General features: G+C 54.7%; 1 protein-coding gene across 3 annotated transcripts; it reads right to left on the bottom strand.

Annotated features, from left to right (window-relative positions):
- Nucleotides 1-906: 906 nt before the first annotated feature.
- PRMT5 (protein arginine methyltransferase 5) lies at nt 907-23,314 on the bottom strand. Of its 3 annotated transcripts, XR_014941445.1 has the most exons (18): nt 23,186-23,314; nt 22,982-23,100; nt 21,830-21,915; nt 20,044-20,178; nt 17,723-17,835; nt 16,704-16,753; nt 15,980-16,143; nt 14,666-14,827; nt 11,423-11,500; nt 11,126-11,184; nt 9,021-9,143; nt 8,358-8,394; nt 7,772-7,947; nt 5,884-5,993; nt 4,413-4,506; nt 3,323-3,439; nt 2,605-2,669; nt 907-1,906 (listed from the first exon to the last, which is right to left on the bottom strand). XR_014941445.1 is itself a non-coding variant. In XM_085534469.1 (17 exons), the coding sequence occupies exons 1-17, from the start codon at nt 23,290-23,292 to the stop codon at nt 1,754-1,756; spliced, it is 1,911 nt and encodes a 636-aa protein (XP_085390595.1). In that variant the 5' UTR covers nt 23,293-23,314; the 3' UTR covers nt 907-1,753. The 3 variants fall into 3 exon arrangements, 2 of the variants coding, with proteins under 2 accessions (XP_085390595.1, XP_085390596.1); XM_085534469.1 differs by lacking the exon at nt 8,358-8,394; XM_085534470.1 differs by lacking the exons at nt 8,358-8,394; nt 20,044-20,178.
- Between the last annotated feature and the right edge of the window lie 2,082 nt (nt 23,315-25,396).

Below are 25,396 nucleotides of genomic sequence, written 5' to 3'. Positions count from 1 at the left end.
AATGAAGTAAAGGACGTGAATAAACTGGCACCAAGGTGGGAGATTTGAGTTAAAAAGCTGAAAATTGGGGCAAAATGGGTATTTGTGTACAGTGGGAATATTGGGGGAATGGGGGGGGGAATGGGATTAAAAAGGTGGTAAAAATGGGAATTTGGGGTGAAATATGGGGGGAAATCGGCTCAAAATGGCTGAAATTGGGTTATATTTAATAGAAATAGAGAAAGGAAGGCAGCCCCTCAGCCAACATGGCTGCTCCCAATCCAAGATGGCGGCCCCCGAGCCAATATGGCCGCCCCCAATTCAAGATGGCGGCTACTGAGCCAATATGGCTGCTGCAATCCAATATGGCTGCTGCAATCCAATATGGCTGCCCCCTGTTTCAAGATGGCTGCCCCCGAGCCAATATAGCTGCCCCAATTCAAGATGGCTGCCCTAAGGCAATATAGCTGCTGCAATCCAAGATGGCCTCCCCCATGATTCAAGATGGCTGCCCCCAAGCCAGGATGGCTGCTGCAATCCAAGATGGCCTCCCCCCAGATTCCAGATGGCTGCCCCCAATTCAAGATGGCTGCCCCCAAGCCAGGATGGCTGCTGCAATCCAAGATGGCCTCCCCCCTGATTCAAGATGGCTGCCACCAAGCCAATATGGCGGCTACCAAGCCAATATGGCTGCTGTAATCCAAGATGGCCTCCCCCTCCAATTCAAAATGGCTGCCAACAATCCAAGATGGCTGCTGCAATCCAAGATGGCTGCCCCCAATCCAAGATGGCCGCTGCAATCCAAGATGGCTACCCCCATTCCAAGATGGCTGCCCCAATCAAACATGGCTGCCCCATTCCAAGATGTCCACCCCACTCCCCCCTACCCCCCACTTTCGACTCCATCCACGTGACTGGATGCGTGTATCCAAGATGGCTGCCGCTGGCCGCGTTTATTATTCATAGGCCAATGATGTACGAGTATGGTATCCAAGATGGCGCCTTCTTTGTGTGTATCCAAGATGGCTGCCGAGGATTCAAGATGGCTGCCAGGTAGCCAAGATAGCCACCGGGGTATCCAAAATGGCTGCCAGGTAGCCAATATAGACACCAGCTATCCAAGATGGCTGCCCAGTAGCCAAGATGGCTACCAGGTAACCAAGATGGCTACTGGGCCTCCAAGATGGCTACTGGATATCCAAGATGGCTGCTGGGTATCCAAGATGGCTACCAGGTAACCAAAATGGTTGCCAAGTAGCCAAGATGGCTACTAGATAACCAAGATGGCTGCCAGGTAACTAAGATGGTATCCAAGATGGCTGACAGGTATCCAAGATGGCTACCGGGCATCCAAGATGGCTGCTGGGTATCCAAGATGGCTACCAGGTAACCAAAATGGCTGCCAAGTTGCCAAGATGGCTACTAGATAACCAAGATGGCTGCCAGGTAACCAAGATGGTATCCAAGATGGCTGAATGGTATCCAAGATGGCTACCGGACATCCAAGATGGCTGCCATATATCTAAGATGGTATCCAAGATGGCTGCCGTGAATCCAAGATGGTCACCAGGGAATCCAAGATGGCCACCAGGGATCCAAAATGGCTGCCATGGATCCAATATGGCCGCTGCATATCCAAGATGGCTGTCACGTATTCAAGATGTCCGCCAAGGATCCAAGATGGCTGCCGCATATCCAAAATGGCCACCGTGGATCCAAGATGGCTGCCGTGGATCCAAGATGGCCGCCGTGGATCCAAGATGGCGGCCGTCCCTCATAGGCCAATAGTGTATGATCGGCCGGCCGGGTTGTGTAGGGCGGATGGGGCGGGTTGAGTGACGGCCCACTCGTACCAAACCTTCTGCCGAGCCGTACGGCGCCAGAACGACAACCGCACCGTGTCGCCGGCACGCAACGCCATTGGCTGCTGTAAAGGGAAAGGGGAGGGGTTAGAGGGGAGCCGGCCAATCGGGAGGGTTGGATCTGTGGAGACAAGATGGCTGCCGGGGATCTAAGATGGCGGCTGGTGATCCAAGATGGCCACCATGGATCCAAGATGGCTGCTGGGGATCCAAGATGGCCACCGAGGATCCAAGATGGTTGCCGGGGATCCAAGATGGCCGGCACAAAGGATCCAAGATGGCCGCCCCATTGGATCCTAGACGGCTGACCCATTTGATCCAATATGGCTGCCCCATGGATCCAAGATGGCTGCCGGGGATCCAAGATGGCCACCATGGATCCAAGATGGCTGCTGGGAATCCAAGATGGCTGCCAAGGATCAAAGATGGCTGCCATGGATCCAAGATGGCTGCCGGGGATCCAAGATGGCTGCCGGGGATCCAAGATGGCCACCACAAAGGATCCAAGATGGCTGCCCACATCGATCCAAGATGGCCACCGCCCATGAAACCCAATGGATCCAAAATGGCCTACCCCAAAGAATCCAAGATGGCTGCCCCCATTGGATCCAAGATGGCTGCCCAACTGGATCCAAGATGGCCACCCCATGGATCCAAGATGGCCGCCCCATTCGATCCAAGATGGCCACCACCAAAGGATCGAAGATGGCCGCCCCATTGGAACCAAGATGGCTGCCGCCACGTACCCAAGATGGCTGCCTACCTTTAATGGGAAGAAGATGGGGAACCACGAGAACATTCCAGGCGAGTGCGTTTCCGGCCGGATACCTGCAATAGGCCACGCCCACCGTTAAGCCGCGCTCTGATTGGCTGCCAACGAGCTGAACCCACATCCCTTCACTCCCATTGGCTGCCACCATCTCAAGCCCCGCCCCCCATAGTGGCTCAACCCCCTTTAACCCAATGGCTCCGCCCCCTTCACTCCCATTGGCTGCCACCATCTCCAGCCCTGCCCCCTTTAAAGCCACACCCCCTTCACTCCCATTGGCTACAGGCACCTCAAGCCCTGCCCCCCATAGTGGCTCCACCCCTTTAACCCAATGGCTCCGCCCCTTCACTCCCATTGGCTGCCACCATCTCAAGCCCCGCCCCCTCTGAAGCCACACCCCCTTTGCTCCCATTGGCTACAACCACCTCAAGCCCCGCCCCCTCCCCACCCCCTCCAGCCAATCCCCCATTATCCCCCAATAGCTCCGCCCATTTCTCTCCCATTGGCTCCCACAAGCCCCGCCCACACATCAAGCCACACCCCCCACTCATATTTGATTGACAGCTGTTAGCCCCACCCCTTATCAAGCCCCGGCCCTCCTGTCAATCAAACCAAGCCCCGCCCCCTCCAGCCAATCAAATCAACCCCTTCCTGTCAATCAAAGGAAGCCCCGCCCCCCGGTGTGAATGCGGCCCCGCCATTGGCTGCTCACTGAGGGTGACGTCCCCATACAGGGTGGTCTCAAAGTAACCAGCGAATCCGTGTAGAGCCGTGGTGACGCCAATGGGGAACGACAGCACCGCGTAGCGACTGTTGTCCTCATCTGGATCTGATCGGCCAATCAGAGAGCGGAGAAGGGTTAGGCCACGCCCACTTGTTGGGACATGGTTCGCTCTCATTGGGGGCTGAGCGACCAATGAGAGAGCGGAGAAGGGTTGGGACACGCCCGCTTGTCAATCAGGCCACGACAACAGGAAGTGGGACAGGAAGTCCCGCCCACAGGAAGTGGAGGAACAGGAAGTGGAACAGGAAGTCCCGCCCACAGGAAGTAATGAAACAGGAAGTGGAACAGGAAGTCCCGCCCACAGGAAGTGTTGGAACAGGAAGTGGAACCGGAAGCCCTGCCCACAGGAAGTGGAGCCGGAAGTGGGGCAGGAAGTCCCGCCCACAGGAAATGGAACTGGAAGTCCCGCCCACAGGAAGTGGGGCAGGAAGTAGCAGCCACAGGAAGTGAAACAGGAAGTCCCGCCCACAGGAAGTGAAACAGGAAGTCCCGCCCACAGGAAGTGATGGAACAGGAAGTGGTGCCCACAGGAAGTCCCACCCACAGGAAGTAGTGAAACAGGAAGTGGGGCAGGAAGTAGCAGCCACAGGAAGTGGACCCAGAAGTCCCGCCCACAGGAAGTGGACTCGGGAGTTGGGCAGGAAGTCCCGCCTACAGGAAGTGGTGGAACAGGAAGTGGACCCGGAAGTGGAGCAGGAAATGGCGCCCACAGGAAGTCCCGCCCACAGGAAGTAGACCCGGAAGTCCTGCCAAACAGGAAGTGGAACAGGAAGTCCCGCCCACAGGAAGTGGCACCCACAGGAAGTCCCGCCCACAGGAAGTGGTGGAACAGGAAGTAACGCCCACAGGAAGTGGACCCAGAAGTCCCGCCCACAGGAAGTCCCGCCCACAGGAAGTGGTGTTCCAGGAAGTCCCGCCCACAGGAAGTAGTGAAACAGGAAGTGGCTCCCACAGGAAGTAGTGAAACAGGAAGTGGCTCCCACAGGAAGTGGTGTAACAGGAAGTCCCGCCCCCTGACCTGTCTTTGGGTGCTGGAAGGTGAAACATGGCTGCGGCGCCGCCAGCTGGTGGAAGTTGTGCAGACGGACCACGTACGGGGTCTCAAACTGAGCCTGGGGGGGGGACACATAGAGACACTACAGCTGCCCCATAGAGACCCTATAGAGACCCCATAGCTGCCCCATAGATACCCCATAGAGACTCCATAGCTGCCCCATACAGACCCTATAGCTGCCCCATAGAGACCCCATAGCTGCCCCATAGAGACCCCATGGACAACCCATAGAGACCCCATAGCTGCCCCATAGCCGCCCCATAGACACCCCATAGAGACCCCATAGGGACCCCATAGCTGCCCCATAGAGACCCCATAGCTGCCCCATAGAGACCCCATAGAGACCCCATAGACACCCCATAGCTGCCCCATAGAGACCCCATAGAGACCCCATAGCTGCCCCATAGCTGCCCCATAGAGACCCTATAGAGACCCTATAGACACTTTATAGCTGCCCCATAGAGACCCCATAGAGACCCCATAGCTGCCCCATAGAGACCCCATAGCTGCCCCATAGAGACTCCATAGCTGCCCCATAGAGACCCCATAGCTGCCCCATAGCCACCCCATAGAGACCCCATAGCAGCCCCATAGAGACCCCATAGAGACCCCATAGCTGCCCCATAGAGACGCCATAGCTGCCCCATAGCTGCCCCATAGACACCCCATAGAGACCCCATAGGGACCCCATAGTGCCCCATAGCCACCCCATAGAGACCCCATAGAGACCCCATATCTGCCCCATAGAGACCCTATAGCTGCCCCATAGCTGCCCCATAGAGACCCTATAGCTGCCCCATAGAGACCCTATAGCTGCCCCATAGAGACCCCATAGAGACCCCATAGCTGCCCCATAGAGACCCCATAGCTGCCCCAGAGACCCCATAGCTGCCCCATAGAGACCCTATAGCTGCCCCATAGAGACCCCATAGAGACCCCATAGCTGCCCCATAGAGACCCTATAGCTGCCCCATAGAGACCCCATAGACACTCCATAGCTGCCCCATAGAGACCCCATAGATACCCTAAAGAGACCCCATAGCTGCCCCATAGCTGCATCATAAATGCCCCATAAACACCCCATAGGGACCCCATAGCTGCCCCATAGCTACCCCATATCTGCCCCACACTGACCCCATATCCACCCCATAGCCACCCCATAGCCGCCCCATAGCTGCCCCACACTGACCCCATATCAACCCCATAGCTGCCCCATAGATACCCCATAGCTACCCCATAGCTGCCCCACACTGACCCCATATCCACCCCATATCCGCCCCATAGATACCCCATAGCTACCCCATAGCCGCCCCACACTGACCCCATATCAACCCCATAGCTGCCCCATAGATACCCCATAGCCACCCCATATCCGCCCCATATCCACCCCATATCCGCCCCATATCTGCCCCATATCTGCCCCATAAGTGCTGACCTCGGGATGCCGGTCCCTCTCCCTACATCCTCGCACCTCGTTGTACAGTTTGGAGGACGACAGCGGGGCCAGGAACGACGTGTAGGAACAGGGGATGCTCACACCCCCAGCTGTGGGGCAGACCCATAAGTGACACATAGAGACCCATAGGAACCCCATACAGACCCATAGAGACCCCATAGAGACCCATAGTGACCCATAGTGACCCATAGGGACCCATAAAGACCCATAGGGACCCATAGAGACCCATGAAGACCCATAGTTCCCCACAAACACTCCATAGAGCCCCACAGACCCCCCCATAGAACCCAATAGACACCCCATAGCGACCCATATAGACCCCACAGAGACCCATAGAGACCCATAGGGACCCATAGGGAGCCATAGAGACCCATAGGGACCCACAGAGACCCATAGCAACCCACAGAGACCCATAGGGACCCATAGGGACCCATAAAGACCCATAGAGACCCATAGTGACCCCATAGGGACACATAGAGACCCATAGGGACCCATAGAGACCGACAGAGACCCCATAGAGACCCATAAGGACCCATAGGGACCCCATAGAGACCCATAGCAACCCACAGAGACCCATAGGGAGCCATAGAGACCCATAGGGACCCATAAAGACGCATAGAGACCAATAGAGCCCCATAGAGACCCAGATCACCCCATATCACCCCATAGAGCCCCATATCACCCCATATAAACCCCATATAAACCCCATATCACCCCATATCACCCCACTGACATTTGAGACATGGCTGAGCCCCATCCAGACACTCAGGCGCCAGTTCGTTGTCCCCGAACGAGCCCAGCAGCTCCATAGGGACCCATAGCGACCCATAGAGACCCACAGAGACCCCAAAGAGACCCCATAGAGACCCATAGGGACACATAGAGACCCACAGAGACCCCATAGTGACCCCATAGAGACCTATAGAGACCCATAGGGACCCATAGAGACCCATAGAGACCCATAGAGACCCCATAGAGACCCACAGTGACACATAGGGACCCATAGGGACCCAATAGAGATCCATAGAGACCCACAGAGACCCCATAGAGACCCATAAGGACCCATAAGGACACATAGAGACCCATAAGGACCCATAAGGACCCATAGAGAGCCATAGTGACCCATAGAGACCCCATAGAGACCCGTAAGGACCCATAGAGACACATAGAGACACATAGAGACCCATAGAGACCCATAGACACCCATAGGAACCCACAGAGACCCATAAAGCCCCATAGACACCCCATAGAGCCCCATATCACCCCATATCACCCCATAGGACCCCATATCACCCCATAGAAATCCCACTGACGTTTGAGACATGGCTGAGCCCCATCCAGACACTCTGGCGCCAGCTTGTTGTCCCCGAACGACCCCAGCAGCTCCATAGGGACCCATAGAAACCCATAGAGACCCCATAGAGACCCCACAGAGACCCATAGAGACCCATAGGGACCCATAGAGACCCATAGGGACCCACAGAGACCCCATAGAGACCCACAGAGACCCATATTGACCCCATAGAGACCCACAGAGACCCCATAGAGACCCATAGGGACACATAAAAACCCATAGAGACCCATAGGGACCCCATAGAGACCCCATAGAGACCCATAAGGACCCATAGAGACCCACAGAGACCCCATGGAGACCCATAGGGACCCACAGGGACCCATAGGGACCCATAGAGACCCATAAAGACCCATAGGGACCCATAAAGACCCATAGAGACCCCATAGAGCCCCACAGAGACCCCATAGAGACCCCATAGAGACCCATAGAGACCCATAGGGACACATAGACACCCCATAGACACCCCACAGAGCCCCATAGACACCCCATATCCCCCCATATCACCCCACTGACGTTTGAGACATGGCTGAGCCCCATCCAGACACTCAGGCGCCAGCTCGTTGTCCCCGAACGACCCCAGCAGCTCCGACACCAGCAGATCCGCCAGCTCCGGGGGGCGCCATTCCCTCATGTCACGGGGGACAACGGTCACCTGGGAGCCCCACTGCTCCAACTGCCAGCACTGCAACCTGAAAGGGAGTATAGGGGGATATGGGGTTAGTATGGGGGATATGGGGTGTCTATGGGGGATATGGGGTGTCTATAGGGGGATATGGGGGGATATGGAGGGATATGGAGGGATATGGGGTGTTTATGGGGGGATATGGGGGGATATGGGGTGTCTATGGGGGGATATGGGGGGATATAGGGTGTCTATGGGGGCATATGGGGTGTCTATGGGGGGATATAGGGTTATTATGGGGGATATGGGGTGTCTGTGGGGGGATATGGGGGGATATTGAGGGGATATGGGGGGATATGGTGTGTCTATGGGGGGATATGGGGTGTCTATGGGGGGATATGGGGGATATGGGGGGATATGGGGTGTCTATGTGGGGATATGGGGGGATATGGGGTGTCTATGGGGGATCACAGACACCTGGGAGCCCCACTGCTCCAACTGCCAGCACTGCAACCTGCAGGGGGATATAGGGGGATATGGGGTTAGTATGGGGGCATATGGGGGGATATGGGGTGTCTATGGGGGGATATGGGGGGATATGGGGTTATTATGGGGGATATGGGGTGTCTATGGGGGGATATGGGGTGTCTATGGGGGAATATGGGATGTCTATGGGGGATATGGGGGGGTATGGGGTCTCTATGGGGGCATATGGGGTGTCTATGGGGGCATATGGGAGGATATGGGGTGTCTATGGGGGGATATGGGGGGATATGGAGTGTCTATGAGGCTCTATGGGAGGATATGGGGCGTCTATGGGGGGATATCAGGTGTCCATGAGGTCACTATGGGGGGATATGGGGTCTCTATGGGTCCCTATGAGTCTCTATGTGTCCCTATGGGTCCCTATGTATCTCTATGGGTCCCTATGGCTCCCTATGGGTCTCTATGGGTCCCTATGGGTCCCTATGGGTCCCCATGTCCCACTATGTGTCCCTATGTGTCTCTATGTGTCCTTATGTGTCTCTATGGGTCCCTATGTGTCGCTATGGGTCTATATGTGTCCCTATGTGTCCCTATGTGTCCCTATGTGTCTCTATGGGTCCCTATGGGTCGCTATGGGTCTCTATGGGTCCTTACGTGACCACAGCATTATGGTTCTTCTCCACCGCGTACACACTGATCCGTCTCTGTGCCATCCGTGCCGCCCTCAGCGCCGCGTTCACCAACGGGCCGCGACCGGCGCCCAGCACCAGCACCACCCTGTGGGGCACACACACAACTGACCCACTGCTGACCCATAGATGTGGGGTCTCTATGGGGTCTCTATGGGGCGATATGGGGTCTCTATGGGGCATTATGGGTCTCTATGGGGTACTATGGGTCTCTATTGAATGCAATGGGGTGTCTATGGAGTGCCATGGGGCACTATAGGGTCTCTAAGGCGCACTATGGGGTCTCTATGGGTCTCTATGGGGCACTATGGGTCTCTATGGGTTACTATGGGTCTCTATGGAATGTCACGGGGCACTATGGGGTCTCTATGGGGCGCTATGAGGCAGCTATGGGGTCTCTATGAGGCCCTATGGGGTCTGTATAGGGCACTATGGGTCTCTATGAGGCATTATGGGTCTCTATGGGGTCTCTATGGGGCACTATGAGTCTCTATGGGGCGCTATGGGGTGTCTATGGGGTGCCATGGGGCACTATGGGGTGTCTATGGGGCACTATAGGGTCTCTATGGGGCGCTATGGGGTCTCTATGGGTCTCTATGGAGCACTATGGGGTCGCTATGGGGCACTATGGGGTGCTATGGGGTACTATGGGGCACTATGGGGTCTCTATGGGGCACTATGGGGTCTCTATGGGGTGCTATGAGGCAGCTATGGGGTCTCTATGGGGCACTATGGGGTCTCTATGGGTCTCTATGGGGCATTATGGGTCCCTATGGGGTATTATGGGTCTCTATGGAACGCCATGGGGTGTCTATGGGGTGCCATGGGGCACTTTGGGGTCTCTATGGGGCACTATGGGGTCTCTATGGGGCATTATGGGTCTCTATGGGGCATTATGGGTCTCTATGGGCCACTATGGGGTCTCTGTGGGGCACTATGGGGTCTCTATGGGGCACTATGGGTCTTTATGGGGCACTATGGGTCACTATGGGGACCCTATGGGGTCTCTATAGGGCGCTATGGGTCACTATGGGAACCCTATGAGGTCTCTATAGGGCACTATGGGTCACTATGGGGACCCTATGGGTCTCTATGGGGTCTCTATGGGGCAGCTATGTGGTCTTTATGGGGCACTATGGGTCTCTATGGGGCATTACAGGTCACTATGGGGCGCTATGGAGTCTCTATGGGGCATTACGGGTCACTATAGGGCACCATGGGGTCTCTATGGGGCACTATGGGTCTCTATAGGGCATTATGGGGCATTATGGGGTCTCTTTGGGGCACTATGGGTCTCTATGGGGACTATGGGGTCTCTATGGGGCATTATGGGGTCTCTATGAGGCGCTATGGGTTTCTATGGGGCACTATGGGGTCTCTATGGGGCGCTATGGGGTCTCCATGGGTCTCTATGGGGCATTATGGGTCTCTATGGGGTACTATGGGTCTCTATTGAATGCAATGGGGTGTCTATGGAGTGCCATGGGGCACTATAAGGTCTCTATGGCGCACTATGGGGTCTCTATGGGTCTCTATGGGGCACTATGGGTCTCTATGGGTTACTATGGGTCTCTATGGAATGTCACGGGGCACTATGGGGTCTCTATGGGGCGCTATGAGGCTCTGTGGAGTCTCTATGAGGCCCTATGGGGTCTGTATAGGGCACTATGGGTCTCTATGAGGCATTATGGGTCTCTATGGGGTCTCTATGAGTCTCTATGGGGTCTCTATGGGGCACTATGAGTCTCTATGGGGCGCTATGGGGTGTCTATGGGGTGCCATGGGGCACTATGGGGTGTCTATGGGGCGCTATAGGGTCTCTATGGGGCGCTATAGGGTCTCTATGGGGCACTATGGGTCTCTATGGGGCATTATGGATCTCTATGGGGCATTATGGGTCACTACGGGGCACCATGGGGTGTCTATGGGGCGCTATGGGGTCTCTATGGGGCACTATGGGTCCCTATGTGTCTCTATGTGTCTCTATGGGTCCCTATGTGTCTCTATGGGTCTCTATGGGTCTCTATGGGTCCCCATGTGTCTCTATGGGGCAGCCCCCCATTCACTCACTGCACGTTTGTTTCCTTCTCCTCGTCGGGGACTCGGTCCAGCAGACACTTATAGATGGCCTTATATGGGCAAAAAGGGGGCGGGGCCACGTCAGGAAGACACGCCCACCTCAAACAGGAAGTCCCGCCCCCAAAACAGGAAGTCCTGCCAACAAAACAGGAAGTCCTGCCAGCAAAACAGGAAGTCCCGCCCCCAAAACAGGATGTCCTGCCAGCAAAACAGGAAGTCCCACCCCCGAACAGGAAGTCCCACCCCCAAACAGGAAGTCCCGCCCCCCAAACAGGAAGTCCCGCCCACCTGCTGGTACTGGCTGTATTTGATTGGATCCTTCTCAAACACTTCGTAGGTCTGCGACTCCAGGTTGTCCATCAAAGGCTGAGCAGGAAGGGGTGGGGTCAGAGCAAGACACGCCCCCTTCATTAGCATATCCAACCCCCAATTAGCATGATCCCACCCACCCACAAACTTGTGGCCAATGAGAAGCCCTGAATCCTTGAAGCCACGCACCATTCGCATCCCCATTGGCTGCAATATCGCACTGCTGGCCACGCCCACTTCCTGCCCCACCCACTTCCTGTTTAACCCACTTCCTGTCCCTCCCACTTTCTGTCCCCCCACTTCCTGTTTAACCAACTTCCTGTTTAATCAACTTCCTGTTTAACCAACTTCCTGTCCCCCTCACTTCCTGTCCCACCCACTTCCTGCTTAACCCACTTCCTGTCCCCCCCCATTTCCTGCCCCCCCACTTCCTGTTCCCCCTCACTTCCTGTCACCCCCACTTCCTGCTTAACCCACTTCCTGTCCCCACTTCCTGTTTAACTCACTTCCTGCTTAACCCACTTCCTGTTTAACTCACTTCCTGCTTAACCCACTTCCTGTGTAACCCACTTCCTGTCCCCCCTCACTTCCTGCCCCCCACTTCCTGTTTAACCCACTTCCTGTTTAACTCACTTCCTGCCCCCCCCACTTCCTGCCCCCCCCACTTCCTGCCCCCACTTCCTGTCCACCCCACTTCCTGTCCCCACTTCCTGTTTCCCCCACTTCTTCTCCCCCCCCCACTTCCTTTCCAACCCACTTCCTGTTTAATTCACTTCCTGTCCCCCCCCATTTCCTGCCCCCCCACTTCTTGTTCCCCCTCACTTCCTGCCCCCCACTTCCTGTTCACCCCCCACTTCCTGTTTAACTCACTTCCTGCCCCCCCCACTTCCTGTCCCTTCGACTTCCTGTTTTCACTTCCTGTTTAACCCACTTCCTGTCCCCCCCACTTCCTGTTTGACCCACTCCCTGCCCCCGCACTTCCTGTCTCTTCCCACTTCCTGTCCCCACTTCCTGTCCACCCCACTTCCTGTCCCCACTTCCTGTTTAACCCACTTCCTGTTTAATTCACTTCCTGTCCCCCCCCATTTCCTGCCCCCCCACTTCCTGTTCCCCCTCACTTCCTGCCCCCCCACTTCCTGTTCACCCCCACTTCCTGTTTAACTCACTTTTGGTCCCCACTTCCTGCCCCCCCACTTCCTGTTTAACCCACTTCCTGTTTAACCCACTTCCTGTCCCCCCCACTTCCTGCCCCCACTTCCTGCCCCCACTTCCTGTCCCCATTTCCTGCCCCCCCCCACTTCCTGCTTTCACTTCCTGTCCCCACTTCCTGTTTAACTCACTTCCTGCCCCACCTACTTCCTGTCCAACCCACTTCCTGCCCCCCCCACTTCCTGTCTCCCCCCATTTCCTGCCCCCCCCACTTCCTGTTCCCCCACTTCCTGTCCCCACTTCCTGTTTAACCCACTTCCTGTCCCCCCACTTCCTGTTTAATTCACTTCCTTTCTCCCCCCACTTCCTGTTCCCCCTCACTTCCTGTCCCCCCCACTTCCTGCCCCCCACTTCCTGTCCCATTTCCTGTCCACCCCACTTCCTGTCCCCACTTCCTGTTTCCCCCACTTTTTCTCCCCCCCCACTTCCTTTCCAACCCACTTCCTGTTTAATTCACTTCCTGTTTAACCCACTTTCTGCTTAACCCACTTCCTGTTTAACTCACTTCCTGTCCCCACCACTTCCTGTCCCCACTTCCTGTTTAACCCACTTCCTGCCCCCACTTCTTGTCCCCTTTACTTCCTGCCCCCCCACCCACTTCCTGTTCCCCCCCACTTCCTGCTCCCCTCACTTCCTGTTTAACCCACTTCCTGCCCCCCACTTCCTGTTTAACCTACTTCCTGCCCCCCCCCACTTCCTGTTCCCCCCCACTTCCTGCCCCCCACACTTCCTGTTCCCACTTCCTGTTCCCCCACTTCCTGCCCCCCACTTCCTGTTTAACCCACTTCCTGTCCCCCCCACTTCCTGTCCTCCCACTTCCTGCCCCCCACACTTCCTGTTTTCACTTCCTGCCCCCCCACTTCCTGCCCCCCCCACTTCCTGTTCCCCCTCACTTCCTGCCCCCCCCCCACTTCCTGTCCAATCCTCATCCTGTTCTCCCCCACTTCCTGCCCCCCCACCCACTTCCTGTTCCCACTTCCTGTCCCCCCACTTCCTGCCCCCCACTTCCTGTTTAACCCACTTCCTGTTTAACCCACTTGCTGTTTAACCCACTTCCTTTCCTACCCACTTCTTGCTTAATCCACTTCCTGCCCCCCACTTCCTGTTTAACCCACTTCCTGTTTAATTCACTTCCTGTTTAACCCACTTCCTTTCCTACCCACTTCCTGCCCCCACTTCCTGTCCCCCCCACTTCCTGCCCCCCCACTTCCTGTCCCTCCTACTTCCTGCCCCTGTACTTCCTGCCCCCCACTTCCTGTCCCCATTTCCTGCCCCCCCCACTTCCTCCCCCCCCCCACTTCCTGCCCAACCCACTTCCTGCCCCCCCACCCACTTCCTGTTCCCACTTCCTGTCCCTACTTCCTGCCGACTTCCTGCTTAACCCACTTCCTGTCTCCACTTCCTGCCCCCACCCACTTCCTGCCCCCCCACCCACTTCCTGTCCCCCCCTCTTCCTGCCCCCCCCACTTCCTGTTTAACCCACTTCCTGCCCCACCTACTTCCTGTCCAACCCACTTCCTGTCCCCACTTCCTGTCTCCCCCAACTTCCTGCCCCCCACTTCCTGTCTCCCCCCACTTCCTGTCCCCCCCACTTCCTGCCCCCCACTTCCCGTCCCCACTTCCTGTCCCATTTCCTGTCCAACTTCCTGTTCCCACTTCCTGTTCCCCCCCACTTCCTGTCCCCCCCACTTCCTGTTTAACCCACTTCCTGTCCCCCCCACTTCCTGTTTAACCCACTTCCTGCCCCCACACTTCCTGTCCCCACTTCCTGCCCCCCACTTCCTGTTTAACCCATTTCCTGTCCCCCCCACTTCCTGTCCCCCCCACTTCCTGCCCCCCACTTCCTGTTTAACCCACTTCCTGCCCCCCCACTTCCTGTTTAACCCACTTCCTCTTTAACCCACTTCCTCTTTAACCCACTTCCTCTTTAACCCACTTCCTCTTTAACCCACTTCCTCTTTAACCCACTTCCTGTCCCCCCACTTCCTGTCCCCCCCACTTCCTGCCCGGTACCTGCAGTGGGCACTGCAGATAGTCCTCGTATCCGCGTGCAAACAGCTCGTAGGCCGATGGCGGGGGTCGGTTCTGCCCCACATGTTCCAGGTATTGCAGGTAGGAGCTCAGCGGTTTGGGCTCGTGATGTGGGGCGCCCCATAGCACCACCTGCACCTCCAGCTTGTGGGGTACAAACACGCAACGTCATGTGCTGCCCCATAGCGGCACATTAACACCATCATAATGCATCGCCTGCCCCATACGGCTGCCCTATAGGGAATGTTCCAGCCCCACAGCCACACAGACAGCCCCATAGATCCCTCCCAGCCCCACATCCAGCCCCATAGATCCCTCACAGCCCCATACATCTCTCTCAGCCCCATAGCACCTATTCCAGCCCCACAGCCCGCCCCATAGCGCCTATTCCAGCCCCACAGCCAGCCCCATAGCACCTATTCCAGCCCCACATCCAGCCCCATAGATCCCTCCCAGCCCCACATCCAGCCCCATAGATCCCTCCCAGCCCCACATCCAGCCCCATAGATCCCTCCCAGCCCCATACATCTCTCTCAGCCCCATAGCGCCTATTCCAGCCCCACAGCCAGCCCCAGAGATCCCTCCCAGCCCCATAGATCCCTCTCAGCCCCACATCCAGCCCCATAGATCCCTCCCAGCCCCACATCCAGCCCCATAGATCCCTCCCAGCCCCACATCCAGCCCCATAGATCCCTCCCAGCCCCACATCCAGCCCCATAGATCCCTCCCAGCCCCACATCCAGCCCCATAGATCCCTCCCAGCCCCACATCCAGCCCCATAGATCCCTCCCAGCCCCACATCCAGCCCCATAGATCCCTCCCAGCCCCACATCCAGCCCCATAGATCCCTCCCAGCCCCACATCCAGCCCCATAGATCCCTCCCAGCCCCACATCCAGCCCCATAGATCCCTCCCAGCCCCACATCCAGCCCCATAGATCCCTCCCAGTTCCACATCCAACTCCATAGATCCCTCCCAGCCCTACATCCAGCCCGAGCCCTCCCAGCCCCACATCCAGCCCCACAGATCCCTCCCACCAGCCCCACATCCAGCCCCACAGAGCCCTACCAGCCCCATAGATCCCTCCCAGCCCCACATCCAGCCCCACAGATCCCTCCCAGCCCCACATCCAGCCCCAGAGCCCTCCCAGCCCCACATCCAGCCCCATAGACCCCAATTCCCAGCCCCATAGACCCCAATTCCCAGCCCCACAACCGCCCATTCCCAGCCCCATAGATCCCTCCCAGCCCCATAGATCCCTCCCAGCCCCACATCCAGCCCCATAGGCCCCCACACCTTAAGCAGTCGGCCCAGCAGTCGCTGGTGAGGCCTGGACAGGACGGGGAAGCCTTTCTTATTGGTCAGGAAGATGCTGGTGGGCAAGATGGCCGCCCTCAAGGGCTCACCCAACCAGCGGTCGATGGCTTCGGCCGACGGCAAATCAGGGCCCACCTCCAGAGCTGGGAGAGCCAATCAGAAGCCATGACCCACTCAAAGTCCCTCCCCTTCCTGCTTTAGCCCCATAGAGACCCCATAGATTCCCCATAGAGACCCCATAGCCATCTCATAGCCGCCCCATAAAGACCCCACAGCTGCCCCATAGAGACCCCATAGCCGCCCCATAGAGACCCCATAGCCACCCCATAGAGACCCCATAGCCACCCCATAGGCGCCCCATAGAGACCCCATAGGCGCCCCATAGAGACCCCATAGAGACCCCATAGGCGCCCCATAGAGACCCCATAGGCGCCCCATAGAGACCCCATAGCCGCCCCATAGAGACCCCATAGCCGCCCCATAGAGACCCCATAGCCGCCCCATAGAGACCCCATAGCCACCCCATAGAGACCCCATAGCCGCCCCATAGAGACCCCATGGAGACCCCATAGCCACCCCATAGAGACCCCATAGCCACCCCATAGAGACCCCATAGCCACCCCATAGAGACCCCATGGAGACCCCATAGCCGCCCCATAGAGACCCCATAGCTGCCCCATAGAGACCCCATAGGTGCCCTCACCCAGCCCCACTCTCTTATTGTAGTCACACAGTGTCCGGAAGTTGTGCCACCTACAAACAAACAGCCCCAAAATCGTCACTTTTCAACCCAAAATCCCCCCCATATCCCCCCATAGACACCCCATATCCCCCCATACCCGCCCCATATCCCCCCATAGACACCCCATATCCCCCCCATATCCCCCCTATATCCCCCCATATACCCCCTATATCCCTCCACATCCCCCCTATATCCCCCCATATCCCCCCTATATTTCCCCATATGACCCCATATCCCCCCATAGACACCCCATATCCCCCTATATCCCCCCATATCCCCCCCTATACCCCCCATATCCCCCTATATCTCCCCATATCTCCCCTATATCCCCCTATATCCCCCCATAGACACCCCATATCCTCCCTATATCCCCCCATATCCCCCCATAGACACCCCATATCCCCCCATATCCCCCCTATATCCCCCTATATCCCCCCTATATCCCCCCATATCCCCCCTATATCCCTCCACATCCCCCCCATATCCCCCGATATCCCCCCTATATCCCCCCCATATCTCCCCTTATATCCCCCCATATCCCCCCTATATCCCCCCATATCCCCCCCATATCCCCCATAGACACCCCATATCCCCCCTATATCCCCCCACATCCCCCCATAGACACCCCATATCCCCCCTATATCCCCCAAATCTCCCCTATATCCCCCCACATCCCCCCATATCCCCTCTATATCCCCCCTATATCCCTCCACATCCCCCCCATATCCCCCGATATCCCCCCTATATCCCCCCCATATCTCCCCTTATATCCCCCCATATCCCCCCTATATCCCCCCATATCCCCCCCATATCCCCCCTATATCCCCCATAGACACCCCATATCCCCCCTATATCCCCCCACATCCCCCCATAGACACCCCATATCCCCCCTATATCCCCCAAATCTCCCCTATATCCCCCCACATCCCCCCATAGACACCCCACATCCCCCCATATCCCCCCTATATCCATGTACCCACCAATGCCAGGTCTCCTCCTCCTGCCTCCCATTATCCTCGTTAACGAGCTCCTCATTAACGATCAAGTCGTCGCGGTTGGATTCCGGAGCCAATAGGGGCACACGAACCCAAACCTGCCCCAATTAAAGCAATTAAAATTAATTAATATTCGTTAATATTAATTAAGAGGTGTTCGTACCCCATAGGCACCTTCACCTCCATCTGACCCTGTTAATTACACTAATTAACGCTAATTAAGAATCATTCCATAGCAATACAACCCCATAGACACCCTAGCCACTAATTAAGGCCCAATTAACCCTAATTAAGGCTAATTAAGCCACCATTACTCACCACTGCCCCATAGGCTGCAATGAAGTCCCACTAAGCCCTCATTAAACCCCATTAAACCTCACCAATACCCCCCTGGCCCCTAATTAAGCCCCTAATTAACCCTAATTAAAACTAATTAAGCCTAATTAAGCCGCCATTACTCACCACAGCCCTATAGAGAGTGTTGAAGACACACTATGCCCCATTAACCCCTATTAAACCCCATTAAACCCCCTTATACCCCACTGATACCCCACCGATACCACCCCTGGCCCCTAATTAAGCCCCTAATTAACCCTAATTAAGACTAATTAAGGCACTATGACTCACCGCAGCTCCATGGGGCGCCCCCTAAGTCCCCATTAAGCCCCTTATATCCCCATGAACCCCTATTAAACCCCATTAAACCCCCTTATACCCCACTGATACCCCCCCCAGACCCCAATTAAGCCCCTAATTAACCCTAATTAAGACTAATTAATTAGCCATGACTCACCGCAGCTCCATGGGGCACCCCCTAAGTCCCCATTAAGCCCCTTATATCCCCATTAAGCCCCATTAAACCCCATTAAACTCCCTTATACCCCATTAAACACCCCTTAACCACCCCCAGACCCCAATTAAGCCCCTAATTAACCCTAATTAAGACTAATTAAGGCACAATGACTCACCGCAGCTCCATGGGGCGCCCCCTAAGTCCCCATTAAGCCCCCTTATATCCCCATTAACCCCTATTAAACCCCATTAAACCCCCTTATACCCCCATTAAACCCCCCTTAACCCCCCCCAGACCCCAATTAAGCCCCTAATTAACCCTAATTAAGACTAATTAAGGCACTATGACTCACCGCAGCTCCATGGGGCACCCCCTAAGCCCCCATTAAGCCCCATTAACCCCCACTAAACCCCCTTATACCCCATTAAACACCCCTTAACCCCCCCCAGACCCCAATTAAGCCCCTAATTAACCCTAATTAAGACTAATTAAGGCACTATGACTCACCGCAGCTCCATGGGGCACCCCCTAAGTCCCCATTAAGCCCCATTAACCCCCACTAAACACCATTAAACCCCCTTATACCCCATTAAACCCCCTTATACCCCATTAAACCCCCTTATACCCCACTGATACCCCCCCAGACCCCAATTAAGCCCCTAATTAACCCTAATTAAGACTAATTAAGGCACAATGACTCACCGCAGCTCCATGGGGCACCCCCTAAGTCCCCATTAAGCCCCTTATATTCCCATTAACCCCCATTATACCCCATTAAACCCCCCCAATACCACCCCAGACCCCAATTAAGACCCTAATTAACCCTAATTAAGACTAATTAATTAGCCATGACTCACCGCAGCTCCATGGGGAGTCCCCTAAGTCCCCATTAACCCGCATTAACCCCCATTAAATCCCATTAAACCCCCTTATACCCCCATTAAACACTCCTTAACCCCCCCCAGACCCCAATTAAGCCCCTAATTAACCCTAATTAAGACTAATTAATTAGCCATGACTCACCGCAGCTGCATGGGGAGCCCCCTAAGTCCCCATTAAGCCCCATTAACCCCCATTAAACCCCCTTATACCCCATTAAACACTCCTTACCCTCCCCCAGACCCCAATTAAGCCCCTAATTAACCCTAATTAAGACTAATTAAGGCACCATGACTCACGGCAGCTCCATGGGGCGCCCCCTAATTCCCCATTAAGTCCCCTTATATCCCCATTAAACCCCCATTAAACCCCATTAAACCCCCTTATACCCCACTGATACCCCCCCCAGACCCCAATTAAGCCCCTAATTAACCCTAATTAAGACTAATTAAGGCACTATGACACACCACAGCTCCATGGGGCGCCCCCTAAGTCCCCATTAAGCCCCTTATATCCCCATTAAATCCCATTAAACCCCCTTATACCCCCATTAAACACCCCTTAACCCCCCCCCAGACCCCAATTAAGCCCCTAATTAACCCTAATTAAGACTAATTAAGGCGCCATGACTCACCGCAGCTCCATGGGGGGTCCCCTGCAGGTGGGCACAGAGCCCCCGTGCCAAATTGGGGCAGTGCGGCCCCTTTAAGGACAGTAGAACAGCCGGGACCCCCAAGTAAGCGGCAAAGTCCAACTCCTGTTGTAGGGCCTGACCCAAAAACAGCAATTTTCAGCCCAAAAAACCCCACAAGAAAACCTCAAACCCCAAATCTGAGCACAAAAAGCCCATAAATCGGCCCCAAAAACCCCAAATCCAGGCCAAAAATCCCATATTTCAGACCAAAAAACCCCATAAGGAAACCTCAAACCCCAAATCTGAGCCCCAAAACCCCGTAAATCGGCCCCAAAAACCCCAAATCCAGGCCAAAAACCACATATTTCAGCCCATAAATGCCCCCAAAACCCCAAATCTGAGCCCAAAAACCCCATATTTCAGCCCAAAAACCCCATAAGGAAACCTCAAACCCCAAATCTGAGTCCAAAATCCCATATTTCAGCCCAAAAACCCCATAAATCAGCCCCAAAAACCCCAAATCCAGGCCCAAAACCCCATATTTCAGCCCCAAAACCCCCTAAGGAAACCTCAAACCCCAAATCTGAGCCCCAAAACCCCATAAATCAGCCCCCAAAACCCCAAATCCAGGCCCAAAACCACATATTTCAGCCCAAAAAGCCCCAAAACCCCATAATTCAACCCCAAAAAAACCCCAAAACCTCATAATTCAGCACAAAAACCCCATAAATCAGCCCCAAAAACCACGTATTTCAGCCCAAAAAAGCCCCAAAACCCCATAATTCAGCCGAAAAATGCCCAAATCCAGGCCAAAATCCCCCATGCTGACCACAAAATTCCTCTATTTTGCCCCAAAAAGGCCCTTATTAGCCCCAAAATCCCTTTTTGCCCCCAAATCCCCATTTTTTAACCCCAAAATCCCCCTTTTTAACCCCAAAATGTCTCTTCCTGACCCCAAAATCCCCATATTTAGCCCCAAAATCCCCCATTTTAGCCCCAATATCCCCCATTTTAGCCCCCAAATCCCCCTTTTTAACCCCAAAATGTCTCTTCCTGACCCCCAAATCCCCATTTTTAGCCCCAAAATCCCCCTTTTTAACCCCAAAATCCCCCATTTTAGCCCCAAAATGGCTCATTTTAACCCCCAAATGGCCCTTTTTAACCCCAAAATCCCCTTTTTTAGCCCCAAATCTCCCATTTTACCCCCAAATCCCCCTTTTTATCCCCAAAAATCTCCCTTTTAGCCCCCAAATCCCCCTTTTTAATCCCAAAATCCCCCTTTTTAACCCCAAAATCCCCCTTTTTAACCCCAAAATCCCCCTTTTAACCCCAAAATGGCCCTTATTAGTCCCCAAATCCCCTTTTTTAGCCCCAAATCTCCCATTTTACCCAAAAATCCCCCTTTCTATCCCCAAAAATCCCCCTTTTAGCCCCCAAATCCCCATTTTTAACCCCAAAATCCCCCTTTTTAACCCCAAAATGTCTCTTCCTGACCCCAAAATCCCCATATTTAGCCCCAAAATCCCCCTTTTTAGCCCCAATATCCCCCTTTATAACCCCAAAATGTCTCATCCTGACCCCAAAATGGTCCTTTTTAGCCCCAAATCCCCCCTTTAACCCCAATATCCCCCATTTTAGCCCCCAAATCCCCCTTTTTAACCCCAAAAAGGCCCATTTTAGCCCCCAAATCCCCCTTTTTAACCCCAAAATGTCTCATCCTGCCCCCCAAAATCCCCATTTTTTAGCCCCAAAATCACATTTTTTCACCCCAAAACCCCCAGCTGACCTCCTCAGCGTTGCGTCTCACGGCCTCAATGGGGGAATCGGGGCGGATCCATGGGGACAGCTTACCCACAATAAGGGTGTTCCAGTCTGCGGACCCATAGAGACCCATAGAAGCCCCATAGAGACACATAGGGACCCATAGGGACCCCATAGAAACACATAGGGACCCATAGAGACCCCATAGAAACACATAGGGACCCATAGAGACCCATAGAAACCCCATAGAGACCCCATAGGGACACATAGAAACCCCATAGAGACACATAGAGACCCATAGAAACCCATAGAGACCCATAGAGACCCCATAGAACCACATAGAGACACATAGGGACCCATAGAGACACATAGTGATTCATAGGGACCCATAGGGACCCACAGAGACCCATAGGGACCCATAGCGACCCCCCATATATCCCCAAATCTCCCCATATCCCCCATAGACACCCTATATCCCTCCATATTCCCCATAGAAACCCCATATCGCCCCATATCCCCCCACATACCCCCATATCTCCCCATAGAAACCCCATATCCCCCCTATATCTCCCCATAGATAACATACATCACCCCATATCCGCTCATATCCCCCCATAAACACCCCATACAGCCCTACAGACATCTCATAGAGCCCCATAGACACCCCATATCTCCCCATATAACCCATATAAACCCATATAACCCAACAGACCCCCTATATCTCCCCATATCCCCCCATATAACCCCCTATATCCGCCCACATAAGCCCATATAACCCCATATCTGCCCATATTCCCCCATAGAGCCCCATAGACACCCCATATCCCCCACAGACACCCTATAACCGCCCATATAACCCCATATAAACCATAAGACCCCATATAACCCCATACAATCCCATATAACCTCAAAGAACCCCATATAACCCCTATATCCCCCCATATCCCCCCATATAACCCCTATATCCCCCCATATAACCCCTATATCCCCCCATATAACCCCATACAACCCCATATCTCCCATATTTCCCCATAGACACCCCATTTTCCCCCCATTTCCCCCCATATAAACCCATATTCACCCATATCCCCCCATAGACCCCCTATATCTCCCCATATAACCCATAGAACCCCATATATCCCCATTTAACCCCATATAACCCCATATATTCCCGTACCCCTCCCCGCCAGCAGCAGGTCGGATCTGGTTTGCGGGCCGGGCCTTTCTTTAGCGGGCAACAACCGAAACTCACGTCGATGCCGGGGATGAAACAACGGAGCGCAAAGAAAATCGAACCTAAAAAACAAATTAAATACCTCAAAATACCCCAAAAATGGGTTAAAAAAAATAGAAAAATGAATAAAATTAAATGGCTTTTTACCCTTGTCGGGCTACGGCTCCTAAAGCGGCCGCCACCTCAGGGACGCAGCCCAGTTCCCGCCCGCTCGATACACGAGCGGTTCCAGCAGCGCCAGGACCCGCCGCCATCTTGTCTCCTTCCTCCTCCCTCACGGAGCTGGCGGCCAATCAGAGAGCGAGTTACCACAGAGAGGGGTGGGACTAAAAGGGGGAGGAGCCAATCGGAGAGCGAGGCGCCTCAGAGAGGGGTGTGATTGACAGTAGGATGGGGCCACTCGGAGAGGGGGTGGGACTAAAAATAAACAAGGCCAATCAGAGAGCGAGGCGCCTCATAGAGGGATGTGATTGACAGGAGGTAGAACCAATCAGAAATGAGGCGCGTAAAAGAAAGGGTGGGACTAAAGGGTAACTGGACCAATCAGAGACGGGGATGGGACTAAAAGGGAAAGGAGCCAATCGCAGAGCGAGGCGCCTCAGAGAGGGGGTGTGATTGACAGGAGGATGGGGCCAATCGGAGAGGGGGTGGGAATAAAAGGAAACGGGGCCAATCGGAGAGCGAGGCGCCTCATGGAGGGGTGTGATTGACAGGAAGTGGGACCAATGAGAGAGAGAGGCGCCCTAGGGAGGGGGTGGGAGCAAAAGGAAATTGGACCAATCAGAGACGGGGGTGGGACTGAAAGGAAACGGAGCCAATCGAAGAGCGAGGCGCCTCAGAGTGGGGTGTGATTGACAATGGAGCGGGCCAATCGGAGAGCGAGTTACCTCAGAGAGGGGGCGGGACAGCGGATAAGGCCCCGCGTGAGGAGTAAAGCGGGAAATGGAGGCGATGAAAAGCGGAGATTGAACGAGGAAGAAAAGGAGGAAACGGAGAAACAGCGAGAAAATGTAATGGGACAGATGGGGGATTGAGGGGGACAGAAAGATATATAGGGACACATAGAGACCCATAGGGATCCATAGAGACACATAGAAACCCCATAGAGACCCATAGAGAACCCATAGAGACCCCATAGAGCCCCATACAGATCTCATAGACCCCATAGAGACCCATTGGGATACATAGAGGGACATAGAGACCCCATAGAGCCCCATAGATACCCCATAAAACCCATTGGGACACATTGAGCCCCACAGAGCCCCATAGAGACCCCATAGAGCCCCATAGATAACCCATAGGGCTCCATAAACCACATAGAGCCCTATAGAGACCCATAGAGACCCCATAGGGCCCCATAAACCCCATAGAGACCCCTTAGGGACCCATAGATACCCCATAGAGACCCCATAGCTACCCCATAAACCCCATAGATCCCCATAGAGACCCCATAGGTACCCCATAGGGATCCATAGAGCCCCATAAACCCCATAGAGCCCCATAGAAACCCATAGAGACCCTATAGAACCCCATAAACCCCATAGATCCCCATAAACCCCATAGAGACCCCATAGACACCCCATAGAGCCCCATAAACCCCATAGAGACCCTATAGCTACCCCATATAGACTCCATAGGGACTAATATACCCCATAGATACACCATAGAGACCCATAGGGACCCATAGAGACCACATAGAGCCCCCATAGGGATCCATAGAGCCCCATAGAATCCCATAAACCCCATAGATCCCCATAGAGACCCCATAGATACCCCATAGATACCCCATAGGGATCCATAGAGCCCCATAGAGACCCCATAGTGCCCCATAGATCCCCATAATCCCCATAGAGACCCCATATAGGCCCCTCAGTCCACATAGAGCCCCATAGATACCCCATAGAGACCCATAGATCCCCATAGTGCCCCACAAAGACCCCTTAGATACCCCATAGAGACCCCATAAACCCCATAGGGACCCATAGAGACCACATAGAGCCCCATAGGGCCCCATAAACCCCATAGAGACCCCATACCTATCCCATAGGGACCCATAGAGCCCCACAAACCCCATAGGGACCCATAGAGACCACATAGAGCCCCATAGATCCCCATAGGCCCCATAGATAGCCCATAGAGACCCCATAGAGACCCATACAGACCCCATAGGGATCCATAGAGCCCCATAGAGACCCCATAGTGCCCCATAGATACCCCATAGAGACCCCATAAAGCTCCATAAACCCCATAGTGCCCCACAGAAACCCTATAGAACCCCATAGAGCCCCATAAACCCCATAGAGACCCCATAGATCCCCATAGAGACCCATAGGGACCCATAGAGACCCCATAGAGACC

Source organism: Coturnix japonica, unplaced genomic scaffold (assembly GCF_054131305.1).
Source record: "Coturnix japonica strain WE unplaced genomic scaffold, WE-NBRP24 Scf083, whole genome shotgun sequence".
Taxonomy (NCBI): Eukaryota; Metazoa; Chordata; class Aves; order Galliformes; family Phasianidae; genus Coturnix; species Coturnix japonica.
Note: the sequence above shows the minus strand (reverse complement) of the source record. Positions and strands in the feature narration are given on the sequence as shown.

Bases quoted from the DNA above. Each gene is read 5' to 3' on its own strand.
- PRMT5 (XM_085534469.1), bottom strand. From the start codon at position 23,292: ATGGCGGCGGGTCCTGGCGCTGCTGGAACCGCTCGTGTATCGAGCGGG. The intron at 21,916-22,981 runs GTACGGGAATAT...ATGGGTCCGCAG, and splicing joins CCTGCTGCTGGCGGGGAGGG to ACTGGAACACCCTTATTGTG. The intron at 5,994-7,771 runs GTCAGTGGGGTG...TCTGCCCCACAG, and splicing joins GGCTCAGCCATGTCTCAAAC to CTGGGGGTGTGAGCATCCCC.